The sequence below is a fragment of the Actinia tenebrosa genome, unplaced genomic scaffold (assembly GCF_029948245.1).
Source record: "Actinia tenebrosa isolate PJP-AT-01 unplaced genomic scaffold, QUT_ActTen_1.0 PGA_scaffold0__85_contigs__length_37466705, whole genome shotgun sequence".
NCBI lineage: Eukaryota > Metazoa > Cnidaria > Anthozoa > Actiniaria > Actiniidae > Actinia > Actinia tenebrosa.
In genome coordinates, this window is record NW_028292569.1 from 28,534,270 (window position 1) to 28,560,792 (window position 26,523).

General features: G+C 39.9%; 3 protein-coding genes and 2 non-coding genes across 5 annotated transcripts in view; 3 read left to right on the forward strand and 2 right to left on the reverse strand.

Moving 5' to 3' along the window:
- LOC148914013 (uncharacterized) overlaps nt 1-26,523 on the reverse strand; it is a 190,900-nt gene that overhangs the window by 57,561 nt on the left and 106,816 nt on the right. The gene's annotated exons all lie outside the window — the stretch shown is intronic.
- On the forward strand, nt 8,287-10,091 carry LOC116297231 (uncharacterized). The gene has a single exon (XR_016121532.1). It is a non-coding gene; the product is annotated as an uncharacterized LOC116297231 (transcript).
- Nucleotides 10,176-15,652, reverse strand: LOC148914015 (uncharacterized). The gene has a single exon (XM_089038999.1). The coding sequence runs from the start codon at nt 15,312-15,314 to the stop codon at nt 10,365-10,367; it is 4,950 nt and encodes a 1,649-aa protein (XP_088895125.1). The 5' UTR covers nt 15,315-15,652; the 3' UTR covers nt 10,176-10,364.
- Nucleotides 19,486-19,557, forward strand: Trnas-gga (transfer RNA serine (anticodon GGA)). The gene has a single exon. It is a non-coding gene; the product is annotated as a tRNA-Ser (tRNA).
- The window catches only part of LOC116297229 (metabotropic glutamate receptor 8), a 15,481-nt gene continuing 14,333 nt past the window's right edge, over nt 25,376-26,523 (forward strand). The window contains exon 1 of the mRNA XM_031705414.2: nt 25,376-25,672. The gene's annotated coding sequence lies outside the window, so the exon portion shown is untranslated. The remainder of the gene's footprint in view (nt 25,673-26,523) is intronic.

A 26,523-nucleotide genomic window follows, 5' to 3' on the forward strand; every position in this document is an offset into this window, starting at 1 on the left:
CCGACTGGGAAGAACAAGTTAGGGTTATCCTGACTTGGTTTGGCTCGTTATGGAGTGTCACTTAATGGGGATGATTGATTCGATTTATTTTTGTCATACAGTCAGTCATTATTTCGGAAAAATAGATTCTGTTGATATAAACTATAATTATTCTATTCAATAGAATAAAAGCAGAATGAACAAATGTGAAAAGAGAATAAGAGAAAGAAAAGGAAACAAAAATAGAAGAAAAAAAAGAAAGCAAAAAATAAAGAAAATTGAGCACTGAATAAGACACAACACAAATACAAACGACAACAACAACAACAACAAAAAAAAAAAAAAAAAAAGGAAAAAGACAAAAATACAACAAAGACAAAAAAGAAAGCAAAAGAACAAAAATAAATCTGTAATAAAATCACTGAATAAAACACAAAACAAAACAAAAACAAAAAACAAACAAAAAACAAAAACAAAAACAAAAACAACAAAAAAACAACAAAAAAACAAAAACAAAAAAACAAAACAAAACAAAAACAAAAAAACAAAACAAAACAAAAACAAACAAAAACAAAGAAAAAGAGAAAACAATCAAAGAAGAAAAAGATAAAACTGACGACAAAAACGAAAGATAAAACAGAAAAACAACTACTTAAGCAAAAACAAAAGAGAAAAGAGAGAGAGAGAGAAAAAAAAACAACAACCAAAAAAACAACAAAAAAACCCAAGAGAATAGAGCGAATTTACTTTTTTAGCATAAGATTGCTTTCCGTTTTCCTGAAAGCAAAGCATTGTGAAAAGGTGTTATGCTAAGGGATAGCGCGATTGTCAAAATCGACCTAAATTTGCAAAATGTACTTTTTCGCCTTTTTAAGAAAGGAAGTATTATTTGGCAGGTGACAACATAACAAGAATAAGCTAAGAATAGCAAGATATATTGGCTATAAATCGAGCTGCAATTCACTATGCAAAGTCGGGTACAAAGTAAAGAGAACTATTCTGTATTTCTACAAAAAGACATGTATTTGCTACAATGAGGAAAATATGTTGGTTTAGCCTGGTTTTGGCTTCTAAAAGACTCTCGTTATAACTTTCACCGCGACGCCTCAAGCTGCAATTCACTACAATATTCGGGATTCACATGTCAACGTTTTTGAAAAACTTGTCAATATATAACATCATGCATGAATAATATGAAATCTTATTAACGAAAAGTTCATTTGCAAACAAAGGAACATAATACAATGTAGCAAGAAGGATATCTTAGACAAACAAAGTACAATGGATTTGTCGAGGTCTGACATTTTCTGATATATTTTCTGTTCTTTGAATAGAAAACACAAGTGCTAATTAGTATACGCTATTGTTGTAAGTTATCATATTTGATAATATTGATAGCGAAGCAAATAAAATAGAAGTATAAAATACGGATTAAAAGAGAGAGAAAAGTGGCGATGATGGTGCAGATGGTGATGATGATAATGTGTTTTTTGGGAGAGAGAAATAAACATTTATATTGACTGTGAGAATGGTACTGGTAATGATGAAGGTGATGATTTGTTTTTGGGAGAGAGAAATAACAAACATTTATAGTGACTGTGATGATGGTGGTGGTAATGATGATGATGATAATGTGTTTTTGGAAGCTTGTTTTCCACTGGGTTTTATCCATAACTTAAATTACAGTTCCGTTCAGTGACCACGAATCAATAGTTCTCCTATAGCCAAGACTGGAGTTTCCGCCCATGACAAACTGTAGTTTTGCTATGCGCGGAAACTCCAACCCCGACAGGAAACTATTATTCGTGGTCACTGAACGCAACTGTAAAATGTAGTATTCGTAACATTTTAAATGTTATTTATGTCTGCAAAATATTTTCAAGGATGATATTGTTGCTATGGATATGTGTCTCGTAAGCCATTCTTTTCAAACCTGAACCTCAAAGGCGGATCCAGGGGGGAGGGGTGAACTGGGTGAAAGTTACCCCCCCTTTCTAATCATAATAACCTAAATCATAATAACCTAAAAAGGATTTTCATCTTTTCACGGTGTATAATTCAACCTTTTATCATTACTGTTTCATTAGAAACACCGACGCAGCTCACACTATTTTTAGCTAGTTATCTCTTCTAAAAAGGATGCTTTTCGATGCTACTGATGCCCCCCTGAAATCGCCCTGATTCCTCCACTGAAGCTCTAAACTTTTAAAAGCCTCAATCATAGAGTTTTCCCGCATTCACTTGGATTACCACAAAACAATGGCTTGAAATCGAGAATGGGTTCAACTTCGACTTCAAACTATTGTTTCGTGATCAGACAAGCGAATTCAGGAAAAGTATATTGGTGTAACACCTATTTTGAAAATCGTTTTCGCACCAAGAGCCTCAAGTAACAAGCCAAGGCTCCAGAGAACGTCGGTACTTTTAATTCTAATTGATTTATTCATGGTTCATGCAAGTGGCTATAGCTCTCCACTAATTATCATCTCAAGCAGCCTTGCTTGGAGCAATTTGTGAAGTCAATAAATGAAAATGCACCATGAATAAACTAATTACAGCTAAAAGTACCGCCGTTCTCTGCGGTCTTGTCTTGTTGCTTGAGGCTTTTGGTGCGACAACGATTTCTGAAATAGGCGTATATAAAATTCCCAAAATATAAAGCAGTGTTGTTTCTTCTTCTTCTTTAATGAGCTATTAGTGCAGCAGGAAATAGACTCCTTGCAGCACTTTGGAATGCAGCTCAATCTAGGGGACAAAACAATAGGTTTCAATTCTCAGGAGATTGGAATTCTTTTGTTTTGTTTCTCAGATCGAGCTGCTTTGACGTCACATGCAAGGGGTCTATTACTAATGATTTCTCAGTTCCATATTTAGTTATAATAAAAAAGGGACACTAGCTGGGTGGAGTTTAGTGACAACTGACAAATGCCATAAAATTTAGCTTACAACTGAAAAAAAATCTGAAATATAACTGACACAGAAAACATAAAATTTGAAAAGTTAACGAATATCTGCCCCCCTCCCCTCCCTTCCCCTTCAAGACCCTCTTGTAAACTATATTTTACTGTTATTTTAGGTATTTTACTTTTAGTCAGTTTCGCAAGAAAATAATTCAAAATTTGAAACTGTTTTTTTAAAAATCTGTTTGTCAGTTTCTGTTAATTTGTAACATTTTGGCGAGAGAATATGAAATTGAAATAAATCTATAGTCCCTATTTTACGAGGGTACCACTTAACAGCCAGTGGCTAACAAACCTGTAGCCCTTGTTCCATGATCTTATTGCTTAATAAGGGCGGTCTTATTCCAAGCATGCGCAGTATAGCCATCTTTTTAATTTGCCGACCACATACCCTGTTTTTTATGATCGCAGACTCGTGTATTTTGTACGAGTTTAGCCTCGTTTATAACTCAGCTATTCATAGATACCATTCCAAGTCTGGGAACATACTTTCCATTAATACCGTTGAATTTTCAGTAATGAAAGCGCAACCATTAGCGCAACAAGTGCCCAGGCCCAAACAAACGAATAATAGCCTCATCTAGCAGAGTTTACTAACGAAAGTGCAACGATTTTTGCGCAAAGATCAGCTCAATACGTTCCCAGGTCCCAATCAATGAATGGTAGCCTCATCCAGCAGAGTTGATAAATGAAAGCGCAACAATTTTATGCAACGATCAGCGCAACAAGTGTCCAGGCCTCCTAGTTACGAATGATAGCCAGACGCTGTGCTGAAACCAGTCGGCCGACATAGCGAACAATTAAAGACGAGGCCGCGATGGCCGCTACCAGACAAGTCGACCGGAAAGCATCGACCCAAAGACCAACAATTGCAGGGAAGCGATAGCGCAAAGTAAACAGTGCAACTATAGCGCGCGCAAGAAAGTTGAGCGCACTCTGTCTTGCCTGTTGCCGGTAAGGCAATGCATGCTAACCACAGAGAGCGAGCCAGGCCATGGCCTAGCCGAGTTGACAAAAGGACAATACAACGAATAGCGCCACGATTAGCACAGCGATCGGCGCAAACACTTAAAAGGTCCTAAGCGTCAACAGATAACCACGCCCCGTGTAACATAAAGACGGTAGCCTGCAATCGTGACTATCGAGTGGACACTCATACGACAGGAGACAGCCATCATCGTGAATGGAAGCGCAACTAGCACCACGGATATGAAAGAACTCAAGCCGCCTTAGGGATCCCGCTCCCCGAGTTAATGTTCACTGCCGCGGCATTCTCCCTAAAAGGCCTGGTCGTACGCCAAACATGCAATCCCGGCGAAATGTCTGTAGGTACGGATTGTCAGGAGTTTGTAGCTCAACAAATCCCGCCAACGCTGGGGATAGAATGATGTCAAGACCATGGAGTAGAGAAAGAAGTTTCGATCCAGCTAACCACATCTTCGGAACGATGTTTAAGCTTCTTCGGTTGACTGGTCAGAACAAGTCGGCCATCAAGTACTGGAGCTGAGGTTCGGACTCGACACAAAACGGCAGCAGATTCGCGGGAAGTATTAAAGTCATTCAAATCGATAAACTTGCTGGCTAGGATCTGAGACACAATGTGCTGGGAAAGGTGAATATCCGGTACCAGTAGCAAATGGCCGATAAAGCTAAGGAGGTAGAACTGACGGGAGAAGAGCAGATGAGGCCAACAATAAGCCTGTGGTACGACCAGCGAGTGAATTCAGGCAAGAATTCACCGTAACAAAGGCAGACAACGGGTTCGGAGTGCTAGGCAGCGAGAAAGTACTGATAAACGAGGGTACTTCCGGATCTGACATACCTGATGCCAAAGGCACTTGATGATGACTGCCAGGCGTTTAAAAAGGAACCCAAGACGTACCTGCAAATGCAGAATTCATGCCGGGGACGTTGGCCGATCTGGCCGACAATGAATGCTCAACCACTTCTATATCGCTGCCAAAATCTATGGTGAAATCGCTGATGGTGAGGCAACTACGGCTGTTGAAACCACCCGTGACAGAGGAGGGTGATAAAGTGGCACGTGACCTAATCGACCAAACACAATCATGATCACAGCCGGGCAACAAAAAATTTCACAAGAATTTCATAGTCGTAAAGAATCATTAATTTTCCCTCGTATTACTTATCATAACCTCGTATCTTTTAATTGTCGCATGGATTAATGGCAGTAATTCCTGTACAACAAGTCTCGTTTCCAGATAAGACATATTTCTATGTGCATTTATAACATTAAAATGGCCATCGCTTTCACACGCTGACACTGAAGGTTGAAATATCGTGCATCTCAGTATCGCTTGCCATCTGGTTTTACGATGGATAACATGTCTGTATTTATAGATATTCTGAAGCTTTAATTCCTAAAGATCAAAAATATGGAGGTGAACCCCGGTGAAACTCTTACCGTTTCCGTGTTATTCTGAATGCTGTGCATGGTACTATGTCACCTATCAAGCATATCTTGTCAAGATGGCGGGAATTACCCGCGTAATGCTACTGTCGTCCCGGGGGGAGGGTTTTCCCATATATGGACTATACAGGGATGATCCGCTGAACAGGGTATGGTTTTTCGAGCTTCTTGTCATAAACAGGGTATGCAATTTCACTCAAGTTCCAAGTTCTTCCTGAGTTTCCTGTCATATTTAGGGTTTCTACTTTCGTGTTGACCAAAACTGGTTATTATGGTCATCAAAGAAAAAAAAAAAAATACACGAGCTGGCATGATAATTGAAACAGGAACTCAGTGCAATAAATTATATCTTTTGTCAAAAACAGGGTCTACAAATTTGAGTTTTTTTTGTCATAAACAGGATACCCCTTTCATAATCCCAGCGGAACACCCCTAACCAAATCCTGGCGGAGTACCCCCCCCCCCCCCCCCCGGGACTATCCTCATTTACATGAAAACTCGGCACCACTAAATCGTTTCAGATAAGACATGAAATCGTAGTTTTGATATTATTTTATTGATTTTTTATTGATTTAATTGGAAAATTTATCGGCAGAATACTGAGAATTCCCCATTCCGAAATTCAAAGGAAGACTGGTGCCGAATCCACGCCGCTTGGAATTCTGGGGCGGAATTTAGGGACGCAAGATGGCAGCTTGAGAGAAAGTATGGGGAAATACAACTGTTGCATTCTGAATTGTACAAATAACTGGAGAAATTATTCTCCTGGGTTGAAGTTCCATGCGCTTCCGGGAGATCCTAAGGTTCTTAGGGAATACAAACGCTCGTCGAGGATACTCTGAGATTATCGTTTCTTATCAGCCGTTTGTATTCCCTAAGAACCTTAGGATCTCCCGGAAGTGCATGGAACTTCAACCCAGGAGAATTTCTCCAGTTATTTGTACAATTCAGAATGCAACAGTTGTATTTCCCCATACTTTCTCTCAAGCTGCCATCTTGCGTCCCTAAATTCCGCCCCAGAATTCCAAGCGGCGTGGATTCGGCACCAGTCTTCCTTTGAATTTCGGAATGGGGAATTGTCAGAATCTGAGACTTGTCATCGACCTTCACAGGTCAGCCAGCCGTTGTTCAAATGCGTTACTTTGTGTACTGTTACTTTCTTTATCTATATTTTCGTTCACAGCATCTGTCTCAAAACTTTGAGGAATTGTTCCTCTTTCTGGAAACTTAGAACAATTGCAGTTACAGTTTCTAATGTCCAACCAAGGCATTTCAGCGTTTGGATCAGACCCCTAGTCAGTCAGTGGCGGTAAAGCAGTCAGTCTGATCTTCAATATCAAAGTCCCAAATAATCAAAACTTTCCTGTTTGAATCAGTGGAAATATAAAGTATAATGGCATAAATCGATTACCTTCAAAATGTTCCTTTTAAGACTAGTTACAGAGTAAAACTAAATGAGCAATGACTTTTGTGAATATATAGCTCTGAAATATTAATCTCGGCCGTATCAAATCCATTGTTTGGTTGCGAAGTAAATTATGCACTATATTTAAAGAATCTCAAATATCTCATAATTTAGCTAGATAGATTTTTTCAAAAATCCCCACAAATGGAGGCATCTAGTAAATAATTATGTGGTACGAAGCATTTAGTGTTGAACGCTCTGCAAGGCTAAAATTGTTCTCTAAACGAAAACAAATATTTCATCATAATCACGTGTTATGACGTCCGATCTCATTAAAAACTGCATCAAACATTGATTCAATCTTTATGTGACTTATGTGCAAAAAAGATTTGCAATCGGATAAAACACGTTTGTGCACCAGCGTTCCAAACGTGGAAGGTAGCGGTCAAGCGTGAGGGGGTCCAGCCACCTTAACACTTAAAAGTTATGATAAACTGATAAACTTTGCATTGTAAATTTTATAGTTTAGCTTCTATTATACTTATATTCCGCGAACATGACAGTACGAAATCCATAAACATTCGACTTAAGACTTCAATATTGACCCCAAACAACAAGAACGCTTTATCATTATTCCAAACAAAAAAGTTTCAATGATAAGAGCCTCAGCATGACAAGAAATAATTAAAAATGAATGTTGGTAATGAAATGAATGGTTTTAAGAGATATTTTTAAAGAGAAAAATATTTTCAAGGTTTGTCATCTTAGTCGCCGGGTATGTGATTTCATCGGTTGTTTGAATGCTCGATGTTCTAATACTCAATCAATTGCGTTTGAATAAAATTATCAAGTTAAATATCCACTACTTAGCACTTTTTCGCAGCAAGTAACAGCCCTTATGGTCAAAGGCCTGCTTTCCTCATTTAGTTCTCGAATTTTTTGGCATTCAGGAAACAAAGCAATCCTTCGCTCGCGAGGGTTGTCAGTGAAGCTAACGTGGCCCCAACTAGTTTTATAGACATAAATGGCAGAGACTTCACCGTACAAGTATGTAGAAATTGAAAGCTTACACAGTGTAGATATAGGAAATCACCAACAGCAAGAAAATCCACACCAAAAACGGCGAGACAGATTTGGCTTTCATAATACTTTCTCGCCAGGAGATGTTCTCACAACGACGTTCAAACGCAAATGAAGCATAATGAAACTTTTAACCCACAATGCTCTACGCGCCTTGATCACGTGACTCGTTTGAGGCCGTAGATTTTGCATTAGGCTCCATACTAACGCTCCAAGTCCAGAGTATGGTGGAAAAACAACAGAAATATTTCCACGAGCGCTTGGCCCAACAGAAACACAACGACAAAGCAGCCACACATACCCCTGAACCACGATGGGCTCCCCCCACACCGTCGCCGGTGAGCGGTTTCCATGTCGATCTTTTCCATGACTGGTTTCCAAGACTGGTGACACTTTCTTCTCTGACATCTCTTGACCAATCGTATCATTTATCTATAGCTGTCAATCATTTAGACCAGGTGCTTACGTGGCTAAAGCGTGGCTAAAGATTCTCGTCGTCCTTGTATTGAGTAAAAGTTATTGCCGCTCAGACAAACATCAAATGAAAATGGAAAATCCGATCATCTCTGAGATTTTATCATCCTTGCAAAAGGTCTACCATTTGGCAAAAAAACGTAAGGAGAAAATAGAAGATATCGTGAAACAGGATTGGTACCAAGAGGAGGAAAGGAAACTTGAAGAAGACATTAAAAAAGGACGCCTTAAATCTGACCCAAATGCATTCTTTGTGATGACAATTAATATGGAAGGAAAAAGTTTGGGCATAGGAACTGCTGACAATCGGAAGATGCTTTTGACAATAATTCTTCGTAATTTTCACCCTTCTCTGATAATGTCTCAAGAGCAAAGTGGCGTACTTGTGTAATTAATTGCAAGAAGTTACCAGTTGGAAGCAAGGAAAAACGAAAATGAGGCAGCTGTATTTTGGAATGGAAGTGACTTCGAAGGGACGGACGACGAACTGAAATCTAGCGATATCAGAATTATTAGAATAAGAGATGAGCTTAAAAATCAGTTCGAGGTAAGCGATGTTCTTTCAAGAATAAAGATGGTAAAACTTACGCCAAAACGGGCCACGGAAGGTACAAACCAGTCTTTTTTGGCAGTCTCTTGGCATGGACGTCACCATTCTATGAGTAAGTCCAAAAAAAGTGAAGTATTCAATGGCTTTCTAGAATTCGTCAAAGAAGTCTCTAAAGTCAATGGAAATATCCCATTTATTATCGGTGGAGATTTCAACTTGGATACAACGGACGAAGAACTTCCCTTGTCGCAAGGTGTTGTTGTTCCAGGGTACGAACTCTCTCCCAGAAGCCAACAAAGCTCAGAAAAGACAAAAAACTATATCCCTTACAAAGATAATTTTATATTTTCCACGCACGGTATCTCCGTGGAATGGATAAAACCGATTGATTTCACTTCTCGTAGCGCGCAGACCAAGGCAGCCTCTGACCTCTCCGCAGAACAACAAGAAGAAGCGAATCGCATACCTGTCAATCCCAGCCGTGGAATTGTCGACGACTTGTTAGATCATGACCCTGTTGTAGGAGTTCTTAAGTTATCAAGTCCAACAAGCCCAACAAGCCCTGCGGTTCAAAACCTGAATGAAAAGTTTAATAAAGCTGCTTCACTTGGTGCCCAGGAGTCGACTAATATTTAGAGAGGCTTTCTAGAGATACGCTTTCTAATCAGTGTGCTTTGGGGCCCAAGGGAAGAGAAAATATTGCAAAGAAAAGGGAAAAAAGGTTTATAACCGAATTAATTGAAGAGAACTTTCTATTACTTTTAACGTGTATCTGGGACAAAACTTGTAACTTGGGACAAAACAGCATTAAGCAATAATATAGATAAACTGAAATTTAATATACACTTTTGACACATTCGATGCATGCCTTTGACTTACAATTATAGAATACAAACCGCAAAATGCATATTTTCACAGTCTTAACGAAGGCCGTTGATTTGCTTTTTATAGTTCAAATTGTGTTTGAATATCTACAGGATATTAAATCTTTATAATTTTCTTTTCTTTCTATAGGAACTTCCATCCCCCTGTTATCTTTATAAACTGAGCTATGATATGCCTGCCAACACGCTCAACTCTCAGGGATTATTTAACGCAGTGTTTTATTGCAAAATGTGCAAAGTAGTTTATTTCTCTTTAGGAATTTGTGAAAGAATTGTTAAATGATGAGGTTGTGTCTACCATTAAAGAAATTTAAAAACATCTTAAACAAAGCCATCACAACCTAAGTACAGCGCCAGTAAACACGACGAACGACGTAAACGAATGAACAAGCTTTAATAATGAAACGTAGTCGCAAGATGGCCGACCAATAACAACAGTAATGAACAGGCGTCACTGGCGCGGGCGCGCGCGCATGACAGGCACAAATGTCCGCGGGCACAACGGGCTCGCTGGCGCAGTATCTTCTTCTTCCTTATTTTCTGTTAATTAACTGGATAACAAAGTTATTATGGTTCATACATCTACAGGTCGCATAATGTCTCAATATAGGAAGTAGTCCTTGAGGTAGGCTGGGGGTTTGCGTGTTCGTTGTGGTCTCGAGGGAGATTCTTCGCTGCTGAGTTCGTTGTTGATGGGCAGTGGGACGGTGAGAGTGACTTGCGAGGGTGGTGGGTCTTGCTCAGTTGTTTCTGGGGTTGTGTTGGTGTCTTCTTCCGATGCGTTGTCTTGATTGTTTGGTTTACACCAGCTTGGTAAGTCAACTTCGTATGGGCGGATAAGTTCCGATGGGGGGGTTGGTGGACTTGGTTCTTCTGACGCTAACGTTGGGTCTACGGTGGCGAAGTCTTCGTCGGCATCGTTGTGGATTACTTGAGTACTAGTGTGGGAGGAGGCGAGGGGAGCGGGAACGGCATAGCACTCACATAGCTTGACCTTGTATGATGTGGCGCGAAGTTGGGATCCGGTGAACTTCTTAATGTAACACCAAGGGTCGCTCACTTCTGTAACGATGTAGCGGTCACGAGCACGTAGTTTGTCGCGGTCAGCGATCAAATAAACTATGTCTCCCACTCGAATCTGTGGCTGAGGTGCGGCAACTCCGTGTTTGTCTTTGGACTTTTCGCTGTGGGGATGGTTAGTGGACCTCTTCTGGTGCTGCGCTACTATATTCTGGTAGTCAGATAGTGGGAGTTGGTCACAGGTGTATTGACTGCGCTGTGTCCATAGTTCACGAGCGGAGAGACCTTGATGGCGTAGGCGAGAGTTGAGACGAGCTGTTGCTAGTGCGAGGCCAGTAGAAGTAATGGGTCCACCTCCGGGCTCCTGTCGCAGAAGCTCTTCTTCTAGCTCTTGAATAGCCTTTTCGGCGACTGGGTTCTTATTCTTATTCTTTATGCGACCAACATCGAGCCAAATGTTCAAGTGTTTTAGACCGTCGTTGTTGCTAAGAGATAAGAAGCTTGGTGCAGGGTCTACTCGAATGACTGCTCTTGGACCGTCCAAAGGGTGTAGTTCCACAATGAGGCGTGTAAGGGCGTCGCGCAGGGTGTCGTACTTTTCGTCTTGTATTAAACAAGTGTTGGTGTAGGATGTCGAACACTCTCTGAGTAGTAAGATTGCTTGTCGTTGTCGTTTGATAACGTCAGCAGCGAAGGATATGCCGACGACGTCGGGTGGTTCTTCAGATGATTGGTTTACGAGAGAACTTGGAAACTTCCGTAAGGAGGCACATGGGTGGCATGACGAGGATACCCTGGTTAGGGCACTGTTCATGTCTAACGCAAAGAAGTGGCGTAGTACAACCATCTGAAGCTGGTTGCGAGATGGATGGTTTAGACGAACGTGGAGAGCTGTGAGAAGACCATCAAGTACGGACCGTGGTACTACTATTGCCTCAGATGAGGGGGTGAAAGGTTGGTTGCGTTTGACTACTAGAATGCCGTCTTTGGAGATGGACGTTACGTTTAGATAGCGTTTGATGTCTTTTATGTTAGTCAGTTTCTTCGAGGGTCTAGTTCCTTGTTTCAGATGGGCATGGACTCTGCGGAGGTCGGGACATCCGTTTTGGATTTCTCGCCAGGCTGATCTCGTGGTGAATGGAAGTGACTTGGTGTTGTCGATGATGTCTTGAACGGACACGTCACGGACGACAGAGTCTTCTGTTTCTTTGATGAAACTGCACACCTGGCATGTTGGTTCTTGGCACTCTGGAGCGTTGCGGCTCGTAAAGTCTGAAGGGAGGTTAGCCGTACCGGCCAAATGCTGCAACGTGACTTGATATCGGCTAACGGTAGTTAGGAATGATGTTACCCGAGGGCTTGCGGAAAATTCGCCGCGACAGAGTTTATTGATGGCTTGGACGCATGGTTTGCTGTCAGTGAGTACGCAAGTACGGTGTTCAGACTGTATTATAAACGGGCTGAAGTGCTTGACGGCCGCGGCGATACTCAGTGCTTCAATTTCACAGGGCAGCCAGTTGACTTGGTGTTTGCGGAGTTTTGCGCTGAAAAATCCGGCAAGATAGAGGTTGTTCTCACGGGACACATATAGTGTTGCTCCGAGGCCACGTTTGGTTACGGAGCCGTCTGTTACGATCCATAAGGAGTCGGATGGACGTGGTAGAGCGATGGCTTTGGTTGACGTGAGGGCCTGCTGAGCAGCTTTAAACTTGTGGAGAAGACTTTCGTTCAACGTAAGTTTGTCTTGTGACTGGAGACCCGAGATTGCGCCTTCGAGGGGGTCGATTAGGGAGGAACACTCTGGTAGGACGCGGCTAAGGACTTTGTAGGACCCGATAAAAGAGCGCATGCCTTTGACGGTAGTTGGAGGAGGACAAGATGCAAGAACCGCGACGCGATGAGGACTTGCAGATAGTTTGCCTTGGGACCACACCCATCCTAATATGGTGGTGGACTTTGGACAGATGACCGTTTTAGTTGGTGAGAGTCTAAGGTTGCACCTGTCAAGCTGTTCCAGGACCCGTGCCCAGATAGGTAGAAGGTCTTCGGGGCTTGCTCCTCCGCAGTACAAGTCGTCTGCTATCTTTGCCACGCAGCCTTCTTGGATGAAGTCACCAAGTACTCGACACATCATCTCTTCGAGTGCTGTTTCTGAGCCGGGCATTCCCATTGCGGAGCGGCAGTAAACGCGTACGCCACGAAATGGTGTGGCTACGCCGCAGTACTTCCTGGATTCTTTAGCAAGGGGTATTTGGTAGAAGGCGCGGCTGAGATCAGACTTTATCAGGAACTTCCATGGTGCAATGGTGCGTAGTGTGGAGTCAACGTCTGGCATGAGTGATGGTTGGGGTTTGCTGTACCGTCCCACGTCTGCAAAGGCAGTGACGAGGCGATGACCGCCAGAGGGTTTCTTTATGAGGAAGGAGGGGTTCAGGTATTCTACTGCCACGTCGATATCTTCGGGTTTTTGGAAGACTTGGTCTCTTTCCAGTTCGTCAAACTTCTCTTGCAGCTCTATTAGTTGGTTTCGAGAGTATTGAGGAAGGCGCCCTTTACGTTGGGGCGGCTGTACCGGTCCCATGTTTACGCGGGCTTCTATATGGCCCGCTGCTCCGTTGTACCCTGGAATGTCCGGTTTGAAGACGTTGTCGTATTTCTGTAGGACCTTCTGGAATTGGTCACGCATGGAACTTGTAAGTAGCTTGTCTGGATCTAGACTTACGCTGCCTGAGGACGGCGGGGTAGGCTTTACTTCTGTAACGGGGAGTGTTGAGGGTGGAGCCGCTTCGGGAGGAGTCGCTGGGACGGTTGGGCGGGCCCAGCAGATGTGGTCGTGGCGTCGGACGGTGTATGGTTCGTCGGACGTGTTGGTAATTCGCACTTTACCTCCGACTGTATCTATGACTCGTGGTTGGGGCCATGGGTTTTCGCTGGGTGGAGGGCGTTTGAGTTGGGACGTATCACTACGGGGTTCAATGGCGATAGTGTTGTCAGTTCCCAGCTCGGGGGGGACGTCAACTTCTAGGTAATCTCCAGGCCAGATAACGGTGGTGGGCGACGATGAACGTAACACATACGACGTGGCGTGGCGTATGGTGTGAGCCTGAGTGCTGTGTTTTTCATCGGTGTGGTACAAGATGGTTTCGGAGCCTTGTATAGTTATCTGTTGAGTGGCTGGGCGAACTGAGATGTCGTTCGCGATGAGGAAGGGTATTCCAGCGAGTATGTCAACATCTATGTCCTCTACTACGAGGGCGTCGAGCGCGAGTTTCTTGTTGGAACGAGAGAGCAGGACGTGTACTTCGCCAATAACGGTCAGCGGTGTCGTACCATCGGCTTGCAATGCTTGTTGGGAAGACTTTTCGACGGTAAGACCAAGTGTCTGGGCAACGGACGCTTTAATCATGCTGGTTTCGGCGCCGGTGTCGAGGGTCAGCCTCACTGGGTGTTGTCGATAGAAGGCGTTGAGTAGGGGTGACCTTCTGGTGCTGACCCTTCGGGAGATGGAACGTGCGGACGGAAGGGCTGACGCTTCACTGTCAACTTGATCAGGTGCGTACAGATCTAGGTTATCGTCGTCTTCTTCTACTTCCTCTTCATAGTTGGTTGTCGAGCGAGTCTTGGCGAGGAAGAGTCTGTCCTCAGGAGATAAGTAAGGGCACTTACTTAGGAAATGCTGTTGATCTGCGCGGCCTGCTTCTTTGCATAGTGGGCATGACCTGGGGCGTCTGGAAGTCGTTGGGCGGCGACTGTTTGGCAATTTGTTTGGTTCACGTGAGGCAGGGAATCTAAATTTTGACGCTGTAGCGCGTAGTATCTTGGAATCAGCGGCTGTGCGTAGTTCGTCAAGCAGTGAGTCCAACGCTTGGGAGATTTCTGGTTTTATCGATGCGAGGGTTCTGGAGCGAAGTTCCGTGCCATATCGTTGTTTTACGAGGTTTGGTAAGTCCGGGTGGATTAGTCTAAGCCAGGTGAGAACGATCATATTTTCAAGACTGGGTGTTGATTCCTCGTCGGCGGTTATAATCTCGCCATGGTGGGTGATATTGCCATTAGCGATGAGGAGATTGTCTTCGACGAAGGACATCAGTCGTTGAAAGAGGTCTTCTGGGCGTTCGTCATGTTCCAGTTTAATGTTATTAAAGTCGATAAAGTGTGCTCCGGTGGACTGGAACCCATAATGCATGCGAATCATTTGCCAGATGGAGTTGATAGATGTTGAGTTCTTGACAATTGAATTTCTAGAGATAACTGGGCAATAATTAGCGATTTGGCCAAGCATCAACTCCAGATGGGTACACTTTTGCTGTGCTGTTCGACGTCTAGCGACAGGGACTGCTTCACCGTCATCAGTAAAGCCTCTTAGAGGGCCTCGAGATTTCTTTAGCCACGTCACGGTATCACCAAGGAAGGATGCGAAATTTACGTCGAGAGATAATGTATACTGTAGGTTTTGTCTCCATGCTTCGAAGGAAGTGATTGTCTCGTTTTTAGTCAGTGTCCATTGTTTTGGTGCTCTTGTTGAAGTCATTTTTGGAGTCGATGGTTTGGGTGATTGTTGATGAGGCCGTGTGAATGTGTTTCGTAAGCTCTTGTGTACGTTTCTTGCTGTTCGTTTTCCAACCACCGTACAGGTTGGCTCGTTACGAGACTTCTGCTATTGATCGTTGTATTTATACTGTTGTTCGTGGGTCCTTTAATCGCTGCCACCACGCCAGTAAACACGACGAACGACGTAAACGAATGAACAAGCTTTAATAATGAAACGTAGTCGCAAGATGGCCGACCAATAACAACAGTAATGAACAGGCGTCACTGGCGCGGGCGCGCGCGCATGACAGGCACAAATGTCCGCGGGCACAACGGGCTCGCTGGCGCAGGATTTTTTTTACATTCGCGATATGCCTATATAACATATTTCAATAATATAGATACACGTATTTTCATAACTAGTTGATACAAATTACTAGTGAAGTGCTGCGAATATGTCAAAAGTTGGTCATTGTTTCAGTATCAGCCACTAAAGCATTTTCTTGAAATGATAAAATGTCTTAACCTTCTATATACTGACTGCATTTAAAAATGTTCACCTACAAATGTTAATAATTGATATCCCTTGGATGATTCTTTATACACTGAATAAGATCTAGATATTCCATCACCCTACATAATTATGGTATTAAGACAATATATTATATATGATCCACAAGTTTATTGTGTCTGTAATACTTGTCAGGTATATTAACTTTACTATAAGTAATGGAGCCTGAGATTCTTTTAAACAGTAAGGTGATTTAAATGTCTTCTTATATCTTGTATTGCATGCTTTGTATTAGTCAGTAATACTTGTATACATTTGTTGTACAACATGCATGGCTGAACCTTTATAGACTTTTGATTTATTATCTGAAAAAAATATTAGTTAACATTAATCACAACATTACACATCAATCAAAAAATATATACCTAGATGTAGCACAAAAGAATTAGGAAATAGAGGGCAGTTAAAGTAGAAAGAATAACTAGTGAAAATTAATTATAATAAACCAGAGCCAAAAGTTTCCTAATTATTATAATAAGTGGATTGTAATAGATGAGAAACAGGTGATTTATTTTGCCTGTTAATATGGGATGTAAATACAATTCCTTTAATACTGATTTAACTAAGTAGTTGAAACCTGATTAAATGCACTGCATGTTGCTTGTGCTAATTTTTCTAATCTTGCTTCTTTGGCAAGTCTGTGTATTGTATTAAGGATATACTGATGATTTCATGCTTGTTGGTCTTTCGAAGGTCATGTCATTGGCTCAATAATACGAGATGTAACAATATATAACAGTTTTTTTGACAATGCTAAAGGTAACATAAGAGACACAAGTTTTTTTCCTGATTTGTCAATATCTACCCAGGCTTTCAGTAGTGTAAGACCTTGGTTTTTGTGTGCTGTGAGAGCATATGCAAGTCTAAGAGGCAACGCAGTTGCCTTTGTGGACACCATCAGGCAACTGAGGTGATACAGTCACTGGACATATTGGTACACATGTTGGTAATGGTCATTGATAGATGGATCTCTGTAGTCATCAAATTGGACAATAAAAGCAACAGGCAAGTCTGGTGGTTGGTGATTAAGTTGATAGTTAAAATCAATGATTAAGTATACCTGTAGTCATTATTACGAGACCAACAACTGCATGACCATATATTGTCAGCATTACCTTTGCACCATTTGCTAAGAACGTTTGGTTAAAGACCTCACGAAAAATTTTGTAATTTCCAATTTGGGTAAAAAATGGAAGTATTCTTGACATTTCCATGGGTTTCTAATGGGACTTTTACCAAAATTGGAAAAATGCTACCGAACCCATTAATGGGGGGAAAAAATCACTAGTAAAGCCCATTATTGGGAATTGATTGTCCCAAAAATGGGTCTATTTCCCTATAAAATCACATACTAGGGTATTTACTATCCTAATAGAATCCCAAAAGTGGGTTTTCCGGTGTAGTCAAAATCTTCCCTCATAAAATCACATAATGGTGTATTTTACTCCCCAATAGAATGCCAGAAATGGGTCAGTTTTAATGTGATTCAAAAAATATATTACCTATAAAATCACACACTGGGGTATTTACTCTCCCCATAGAATGCCAGAAATGGGTCAGTTTTAATGTGATTCAAAAAATATATTACCTATAAAATCACATACTGGGGTATTTACTCTCCCCATAGAATGCCAGAAATGGGTCAGTTTTAATGTGATTCAAAAAATATATTACCTATAAAATCACACACTGGGGTATTTACTCTCCCCATAGAATGCCAGAAATGGGTCAGTTTTAATGTGATTCAAAAAATATATTACCTATAAAATCACATACTGGGGTATTTACTCTCCCCATAGAATGCCAGAAATGGGTCAGTTTTAATGTGATTCAAAAAATATATTACCTATAAAATCACATACTGGGGTATTTACTCTCCCCATAGAATGCCAGAAATGGGTCAGTTTTAATGTGATTCAAAAAATATATTACCTATAAAATCACATTTTTGGGATATTTGCAATTTTGATAATTATAAATTTATAAATAACTGTTCAAATTCCATTTAGAAATTAAGAATGTCCCTGCCCATTAATATTCCAAGCCTACAATTGGAACTCAATATCTTTATAAAGGAACAACATGCCACAAGCAAAAACAATTTTTAATATTTCAAATTAAACAAGATTAAGTTTAAGTGTTAAGTCACTCTGAGGATTCGTGAAGTTAAACATGTGCAGCAAAATGTAAACTCTATGACACAAAAACATAAACTTCTGTTCAATATTTTATTTACAAAAATGTCTGCTTGTCTTTTGATTGTCAAACTTTAAACAATGGCAAAATGCCCATGACAAACTGTTTTGAAGCTGAATACAAAACTATCAAGATCAAGGCGGCAGTAAAATTGTACACAAACAATGACCCGACGATGGCTGTGATTAGAATATTTGAAGAGCAAGCTGTAAAGAAAGGAAGACTATTTCTTCTAAAAGATGCTCAAGGAGCTGCTGAAGAATATGGTATCACTCTCAACTTAGAGTACCCGGACACAAGTGCAACTACAATAGAAGGAATTCATATCCCTTACACGAAGATGGGTGAACATCTTAAGAAACTGAAAGTTGAACAGCTGAAAAGCGAGGTGAAAGAGGGAAAGTGACGAGGAAAGCTGAATGCCGAAAGATGGGACGATGAAGTTTAATCAATAAAGACTGCTTCTTATGGATGAAAAACTGGACATCATGAATAACCCACGTTGTAACTGGCATTTGCAAGTTGTGTGAGCAGCTATTGCACATGAAGTTATACTACAGCAAAAAGACAAAACAGCACCACCTCACGAGGTCTGCTGCCGTTTATGCGGAAAAGCACAAGAGAGCGTGGCGCCACTGTTAGCTAACCCGGTGTTCAGCGTTGGCGCAGAACAAATATTTGTCAAGGCACAACAACGTCCTCAAAGTATTATACTTTGAACTTGTATTACAACTGGAACCTATAGATTCAGTACCACCATGGTACTGACCAAACAAACCCAAGCCTGAATACAGGTCGAACGAGGTAGAAGCACTATGGGATATTCCAACGTACGGAGAAAACCAAGAGATGAAAGCAAACAGAATCGACGCCAAGATCATCAACCATAACACCCAAGAGGTCATCGTTCTTGAGATGAGCTGCGCGTGGATTGACAACAGGGAGAAGAAAGATGAAGAGAAAACTACCAAATACGGTCCTTTAAGATGGGAATTAAAAGAGAGGTTTCCAGAATAGAAAGTCAACCAGTATAACATAATTATAGATGCCCTTGGAGGATGATCAACGAGCATGGAAGATAACCTACGGAAATTATTTGGAAAGAAGACAAAGGAGATTGCAGTTATCAGTAATATCGAGTACGCTTCATATTGCAAGGACATTTAAGATTATCACATAAATATATTTATTGGGACTAATTTTTCTCTAAAGGTAAAGTTATTACTACTATACTGGTCTATTTTCATTACACACACCGAACGCATAATTTATTACTACTATACTATGTCTATTCTTTGCGTACATATTTACGGTGTTCAACTTAACGTATTGAGAAAAAATATCGCTCTGGAATCCTCACGAGTACCCTACATTTCATATTCCGGCTGCGTTACCAGCGTGGTTGGTCCTTGTAGTGTAGTGGTTAACACATCGGACTGGAATACCGAAGACGTGGGTTCGATTCCCACCAAGGGCATTTGAAATTTTTCACATAAGTTTCTCGATGCATGAAGCTGAGTCCAATTATTTGCATATCGCAGCGACAGTTGCACTGAGGCGAATCCAACTGGTAATCACGCAGATCAAAAGATCAAGCGAAAACTAGAAAAACACTTTGAAATTTCTCTCTGTATGAAGAGCCCCAAGAATAAATGTAGAATATGATCTCAAAACCCCTATGAATCCGAAATCCACGATCCGAAGGCGACCGAGTGGAAAATCCGGATCTAATTGATTATCCGCAATGAATCCGGATTCCCAATTGCGTAGAACCCCTATTTGTATACTAAGAGGTATTATTGACACGGTTTTCTTTGTTATTCACAAGGCTTTATTTTAGTTATAACCCTCATTATAAATGCGAGGTCAATATATAGTTATCAAATCGTTGAATAACTATATATAGACCGTTCGCATTTATAATGAGCAACATTTGATAGAAAACCTTCTCAATTGATAAATAAAATACTTAATTACCTCGAACGTCGGCAATAAGCCTATACATCCCTTGGGTCTGCGGAGCTCGGGATGTATATGGTTTATTGCCTCCATTCTCGGTAATTAACTCTTACGTAATAGTATAAAGAATTCGCGGTAGCTCAGTTGGTAGAGCAACGGACTGTAGTATGTAGTAGGGTAGCATGGGTAGCGTTCGCGGCTAACGCGTCGTCTTTCACCGCTGTGAGTCCAACGGGTCGGGTCTCTGGTTTGACACCTGAGGTCGCCACATGTGAATTGAGTTTGTTTGATGTGTTGTTCTCTCCTATGCTACGAGGGTTTTCTCCTGGTTCACCGGTTTCCTCCCTCCGTAAAAATCAACATGTGAGTTGAGCGTTGTGTGCATAGAATATTGAATGTAGTGGTAGTGTGTGTGAGCGAAAAGTGTCCCCGATTAGTGCGAAAGCGCTAGAACGACTAGACACTTAAATAAAAGTGATTTATTTATTTATTTTATTTTTCAGTTATCCGTAGGCCGTCGGTTCGAACCCGGGCCGTGAGAGCATATATTTTTAATAAGGGAAAAATTATATCAAAATCTCACCACCTAGATCATAACGTAAACATCAGGTACCAAATAGCGAACTACTTATGACGTCATTCAGCCGAATCCATCTGGGGGTTGAAAAGTACCCCCATCCCCCCTTTCAGAATGTGCGCCTAAAAATGTACCCCTCTTTCGCACCGGTGCGGCACCGTTGCTGGGGTTATGTAGAACTGGTACTTTCATACTACTTGCGACGAATACGCCCTTTAATTATTTAGCTCTCTAAATCTTTATGAAGAATTCGTTTCTTTAAAAACTATTGTATGTTTTTCGTTCCAGAAAAAGCAGTTTTGTTCACCTCCTATTATTTATCGAGCGGTCCTATCGGCAAAAGAAGACTTTCATTCTGATAGTTTAATACAATTCTATAGATAATTTATTTAAATATTGAATAACATATAAAATTACAGCAATAAAAATATTCGCCAATTAATTGAGGCTTTTCCAGCTAGTATGATCATACAAATGAGCTTACATGAATTTGTGTTGTTGAGAGAGTATCGTATAAAGAGCGGTACCTTGTCTTCACTTTCAAAAGCTAAAAATTATTTAAAAACATTTATAAATGCCAATTTACTGAAAAAAGTATTTTGTATTTTGCATTGCATCTTGCATTATTTTTATTTTGTCTCAGTTGTTTTTGTCAAGTTTAACTAAAAATATGCTTTTTTCTCGAAAACGTTTGTCGTTTGATTTTCGTATCTTTCTCACATGAAAACTAGTAAAATCGAATCTCAAAATCTAGTAAGCTTAAGTTTTCAAAAAAATATTTTAATGAAGAATTAGGATAAAATTTTTTTTTTTTTAACTAAAACATTTGGTTTTGTCGTTCAGGGCCTTTATATATGACTAGATTAGTTAGTTAATGATCTCCAGCTAGTTTTCTCTCTGATGCTACCAAAGCACTTTCTTAATTTCGTTGCGGTAAAAATACGGTTCTTGTGAAAACTTGTAAAATTGATAAAATGTAGGTCAAGTATTGTGAAATAAAGATTATTATTATTATTATTATTATTATTACAAATAATACATAATAATAATGATGATGATGATGATGATGATAGTGATAATGATAATACTTTATTTCTTAAACGCATTTAAAATTTCTTAATGCTTAGTACAAATCATTTGTGATGCCTGGCCACCATACCTTTGACCTTACAGGGGGGGTCTGCAGACCTCCATTTTTTGCGCCAAAAATACGAATATAAATAAAAAAATAAAAAACGTTCCCCCCCGAAATTTGATTGAGCTAATTCTTAATTTTCAAATGCAAGCCCCCTCTCTCCCCAACTTTTCAATATGCTCCGCGGTCCCTGCCTTAAACTTTGCTTCATGCTGACAACACCGAGATGTCCTTCATGGGATAATCTCAGGATGTGGGATCTCAGTTTGAGTGGAATTGCAATTCTCGTAATTCTTGTAATCCTCTCAAAATCAGATTCCCAATGACGCACACTCTACACTTGGCGGTATGTATTCTTTGCATTTAGATTTCTTCCACTTATCTGTTTTGATGCATTTTCACAGTTCACACAACTCTTCTTCTCCTGCTGATGCTTCTTATACTTCCCTCGTAGTCATTGCTTGAGGAGTAGCGTCGACCGCCACAAATCTGACAAATAGCTCTGCTTATTTCTGCTCTGGTGATGATTCCTTTCCTCCCGTCTGTGTCAGTCTCGATAGGGAGTCAGCAACATTTTGCTTTTCTGGAATGTATGCAACCTTGAATTCTTGTATGGTTGTAATCTCAAAACCCTTACTATACTATACTATACTTCTTACTATACTCCAGCAACATATCTATACTTATAAACCATATCCCTTATTTGATTTTCCGATTAATCACCATAATCACAAACCTGAACGACTCGTCGTAGTCGTTTGACAAATTGGCCTACGGCTTCATTTTCTTGTTGTTCCATGCACCTGAAAAGGTAATTTTGAATATGTAGAGCTGTCTTGTGGAACAGAGTATTCGTCTAATGCTTTGACGAACTTTTTATAATATTTTGCTTTGCCGACGGCAGGCAACGTTTCTACGATTTTATGCACCTCTTCTCCTGCTGTATGTAGAAGTAATGCTCTCTTTTAAAACTTAATATCATCCTTGTGAGCTTGTCTGCTTGCACAAAAACAAAACACAAAATTCAAAAAAATTACATAAAAATGAATAAATAAAAAAATAATATTAATTCTTTTATAAAGGTGAGCGATGAAAATTAACTGAAAAACGTTGCTTCGTTGCTGTAGCGACGCAAGCGTTAACCCTCAAACAAAGAGAAAGCTGTGCTCAATGATCACCTTACACAATTCAATTAGTGTCTTATCAAATGAGAATCTTATGAACAAAACGTTATTAATTATGAATAACTTGAGTTTCAAACATCGGTAAAATCGCTCTCTTCCGTAACATTGACTAATACTTACTGCAATTACACATCAAGATTACTTCAAACGTTCTTCAAGATAAAACTTCAAATTTGTGTTCTAGATTGCTGAAGCCTCGGGACACCGCGTTGAAAGGGTACGTCATTTATCGCGTATAATTCCATTCCTATATGAGTATGATTTTCTAGCTGTAGGATAATATTCCTGTTCGACAACTGATTACTTAAAACTATGTTGTATTCCATAAACGATCGTCCCTAACCTAATAATTTCCATTGGTGATCAACCGCTCTTGTTTTTTTTCTTTTCAAATTTATCTTCACATTTCTTTTTTTTTTTTTTCTAAAATAATTCTTCTGAGAGCCGGCTTACTTGAAGAATTAGAATCTTAATCTCTCAAAATTAATGTGTTATGGAGAAAAAGGTTGTATCCAATGATACGAATAATTGAACTTGGTAATTAAGTTCTTGGATTTGCCGGAGGGAGATTTGCTAGGGTTCAAGATAAGCAAGCTGATAATGCTCTGTAAGAGGTATAAAAGGCACTAAACGTAAAACGCAACAAAACAAAACAAAACAAAAAGCCCAAAAAAGAAAAAAGAAAAAAAAAAAGAAAAAAAAGAAGTATTTCTAAGAAATGAGGCCTTGATTTTGTTGTTGCTGACATTTTTCTTCTTCTTCTTCTTCTTCTTCTTCTTCTTCTTTCTTTTTTCCCCTGCTACTACTTCAAATTTCTTTCTTCATATTTCTTTCTTTTCGTTATTTCTTTTCATCGCAGCTCATCATCAGCAATCAAAGAAGCGATCCCATATATTATCCTTTATTGTACAGAATTTATTCTTTTTTTACGAAGCGAATCTGGTTGCAGGGTATCGATGAGGTCGAAGATCGTTCGGCTGTAAGCATAAGTGATAATGCATTCCTTGAGGCATCATTTGTCAAATATTGTTCATCAGACTTTGTGATGTTGCATAAATGGGGTCAAAACCAAAGCACCAGTAATATTGAGAACAATCTATTAGCATGTTTTTCAACGTCAATTTTGGTATCTCCGGAAATGACCGAAAGCAGTTTGACGACCGAATGTGAAGATAAGACTAGACGACGTCCGCGTGTAGTCGGTTGCTAGTTGTCAGTACCCTCGATTCCTGAAAGGGTCGTTGCTGTTGTTGATGTTGTTTCTGCTGCTGTAGCTGTAGCTGTTGTTGTTGCAGCTGCTGTTGTTGTTAATTTCTGATGATGCTGCTGCAGTTGTTACTGTTACTGTGCACTGCTACTTTTGATGCTGCTGCTCCTTCTACTGTGGTTGCTGCTGTCACATTATTGTTGCTGCTGGTGTTGCTGTGCACTGCTGTTCATTCGTTGCTCATACTATGACTGCCGCGCTACTATTATTGCTGTTATTGTTGTTCTGCTGCTGTTGTTGTTGTTGTTGCTACTGTTGCTGCTACTGTTGTTGTTGTAGTTGTTGTTGCTGTTGTTGTTGCTTCTGTTGTTGCTGTAGCTGCTGTTATTGCTGTTATTCTCTTTCTGCTGTTGTTGCTGCAGCTGTTGCATGCTGCTGCTACTGTTAACGTTGTTGTTACTGCTATTGTTACTGTTGTTGTTTTTGCTGTTGTTGTTAGTGTTGTTGATGTTGCTTAGTTACTGCGGTTACTGCTGTTGTTGCTATCTTTTGTTGTCGATTCCGTTTTTGTTGAAAGGGTTGATTATGTCTCTTTTATTATATTGTTAAAGCCGTCAGCAGAAATGTCCATGCAACTTGCTTTAATTTATAAGATGATGATAAAACTGAAGATAGTGAAAAATAATCAGTTGAAATAAAAAAAAGGTGTATATATATTATCTTCTTAAAGAAATTATATATTTGGTCTACTTATTTGTTCTTTTACCATTGCTATTTAATATATGGCTCAAGATATGAAGATGTCACGATTGATATCCAGTCACGCATTCACTGGAGATTTATCTGCGGACTATTAAATCCCCGAAGTACATCTGTCGATACTTAAACGCACTAAAAAACAATACACGGCTTTGTTAGCTTTCGTAAAACAAGCTTGAGAAATCCTTTATCTACTTTGACAGTTTTAAACTCGCTTAGACAGAAACTCTCCTTAGTCGATTTGCTTTCACGTCTTTAGCTTGCAAAGGTAGTGAGCCAATATGATGCATAGAAAATCTGTCCCTCATCACTCAAATAAATCCGTCAATTCCATTCTTATAACCTCTGGCATAGATTTAAAATTTGACTGGTCTTGGAGTCTTATTAAATTGCTGAAGCTATCAATGTATTATTTTGGGGATTCTGGGTACAGAATCGCTGAAGTGAGCGGACCTACATTGGTTATGTTTTTGGAGATTTTTTTATAGCGTATATAATTACATTAAGAAAACCCTCAGTATAATATATGCCTGTCATCGCCTTCTCTATCGCCTATCTGTCATGAGACCTGATGTCTAATTCACATTCTTTCGCTCCAGATTTTGATGCCCTGGTCACCCTACAACTAACATGGCGGACAATTCCTCTTGAAGAAGCCTGGATCTGTCATGTCACTTTCAACTTACAGCACACCATCTTCGTCGCGTATATCAAAGCCTACAAGACGTGAATCAATTGTGTAAGATGGTCTTTTAGTTCGCAAACAAATTGGTAAGCCTGTTTTCTAATTTAACATTCAAAAATTAGTTATTGCAGCTCGGCTTCACAAATTAATGAAATTTGACAGCTCTCTTAGATTGGTTTTAGAAGCTCGCGACTCTCTCTCTCTCTTCTAATATCTCAAAATCTTCGTTTAGTAAAAGCTTTTCCAAATCCCGGAGGATGAAATGATTTAAGATTTGGGCAAATCTCTTCTGTGAGTTCTGATCGTGAATAATTATCCTAAATACAATCATTTTTTTACGCATACAAATTATATATATACCATTTGGCAAAATTCTTAGATTTCGCTCGTCGATACTTGCCATCGAAATGGAATGCCTTATTACAATGGCATGAAAATCAAAAAAAGCATTCATGATATGAAATATTTCTAGATCCTACAAATCACGTCTTCTGCTAGCTACAATCACTCCGCCATAAGCTACTACTACGGCAATTTCATTCTCAACACTTGACCTCTGAGATATTTACGAAAGAAAATTTTTAATTCAACTTGATTTATTCAAGGGATTTTTTTTTTTTTTTTTTTTGTAGAACGATTTCAAAAACATCCTGTTTTGCAAAGATTGTAAATGTTTTCAAAATACTCGAATAAAATAAGGCATACATCCGTAAGCAATGAAATTATTTTTCTACCTTTGTGATTGAATTTTATTTTGTATTCATTTTCGGAATAGGATATAAAAATAAAACCATGAAAATTTTCAATGAAATAACAAAAGACTTTGTATGGTTTACACGGATTTGTTTTGTACGAGAAAAGGATTACGCTCTTAGCATGGTGTTGGGAATACTATAATATGTAATGAAAAACATCAAGATTTCGTTCAAGCATTTCC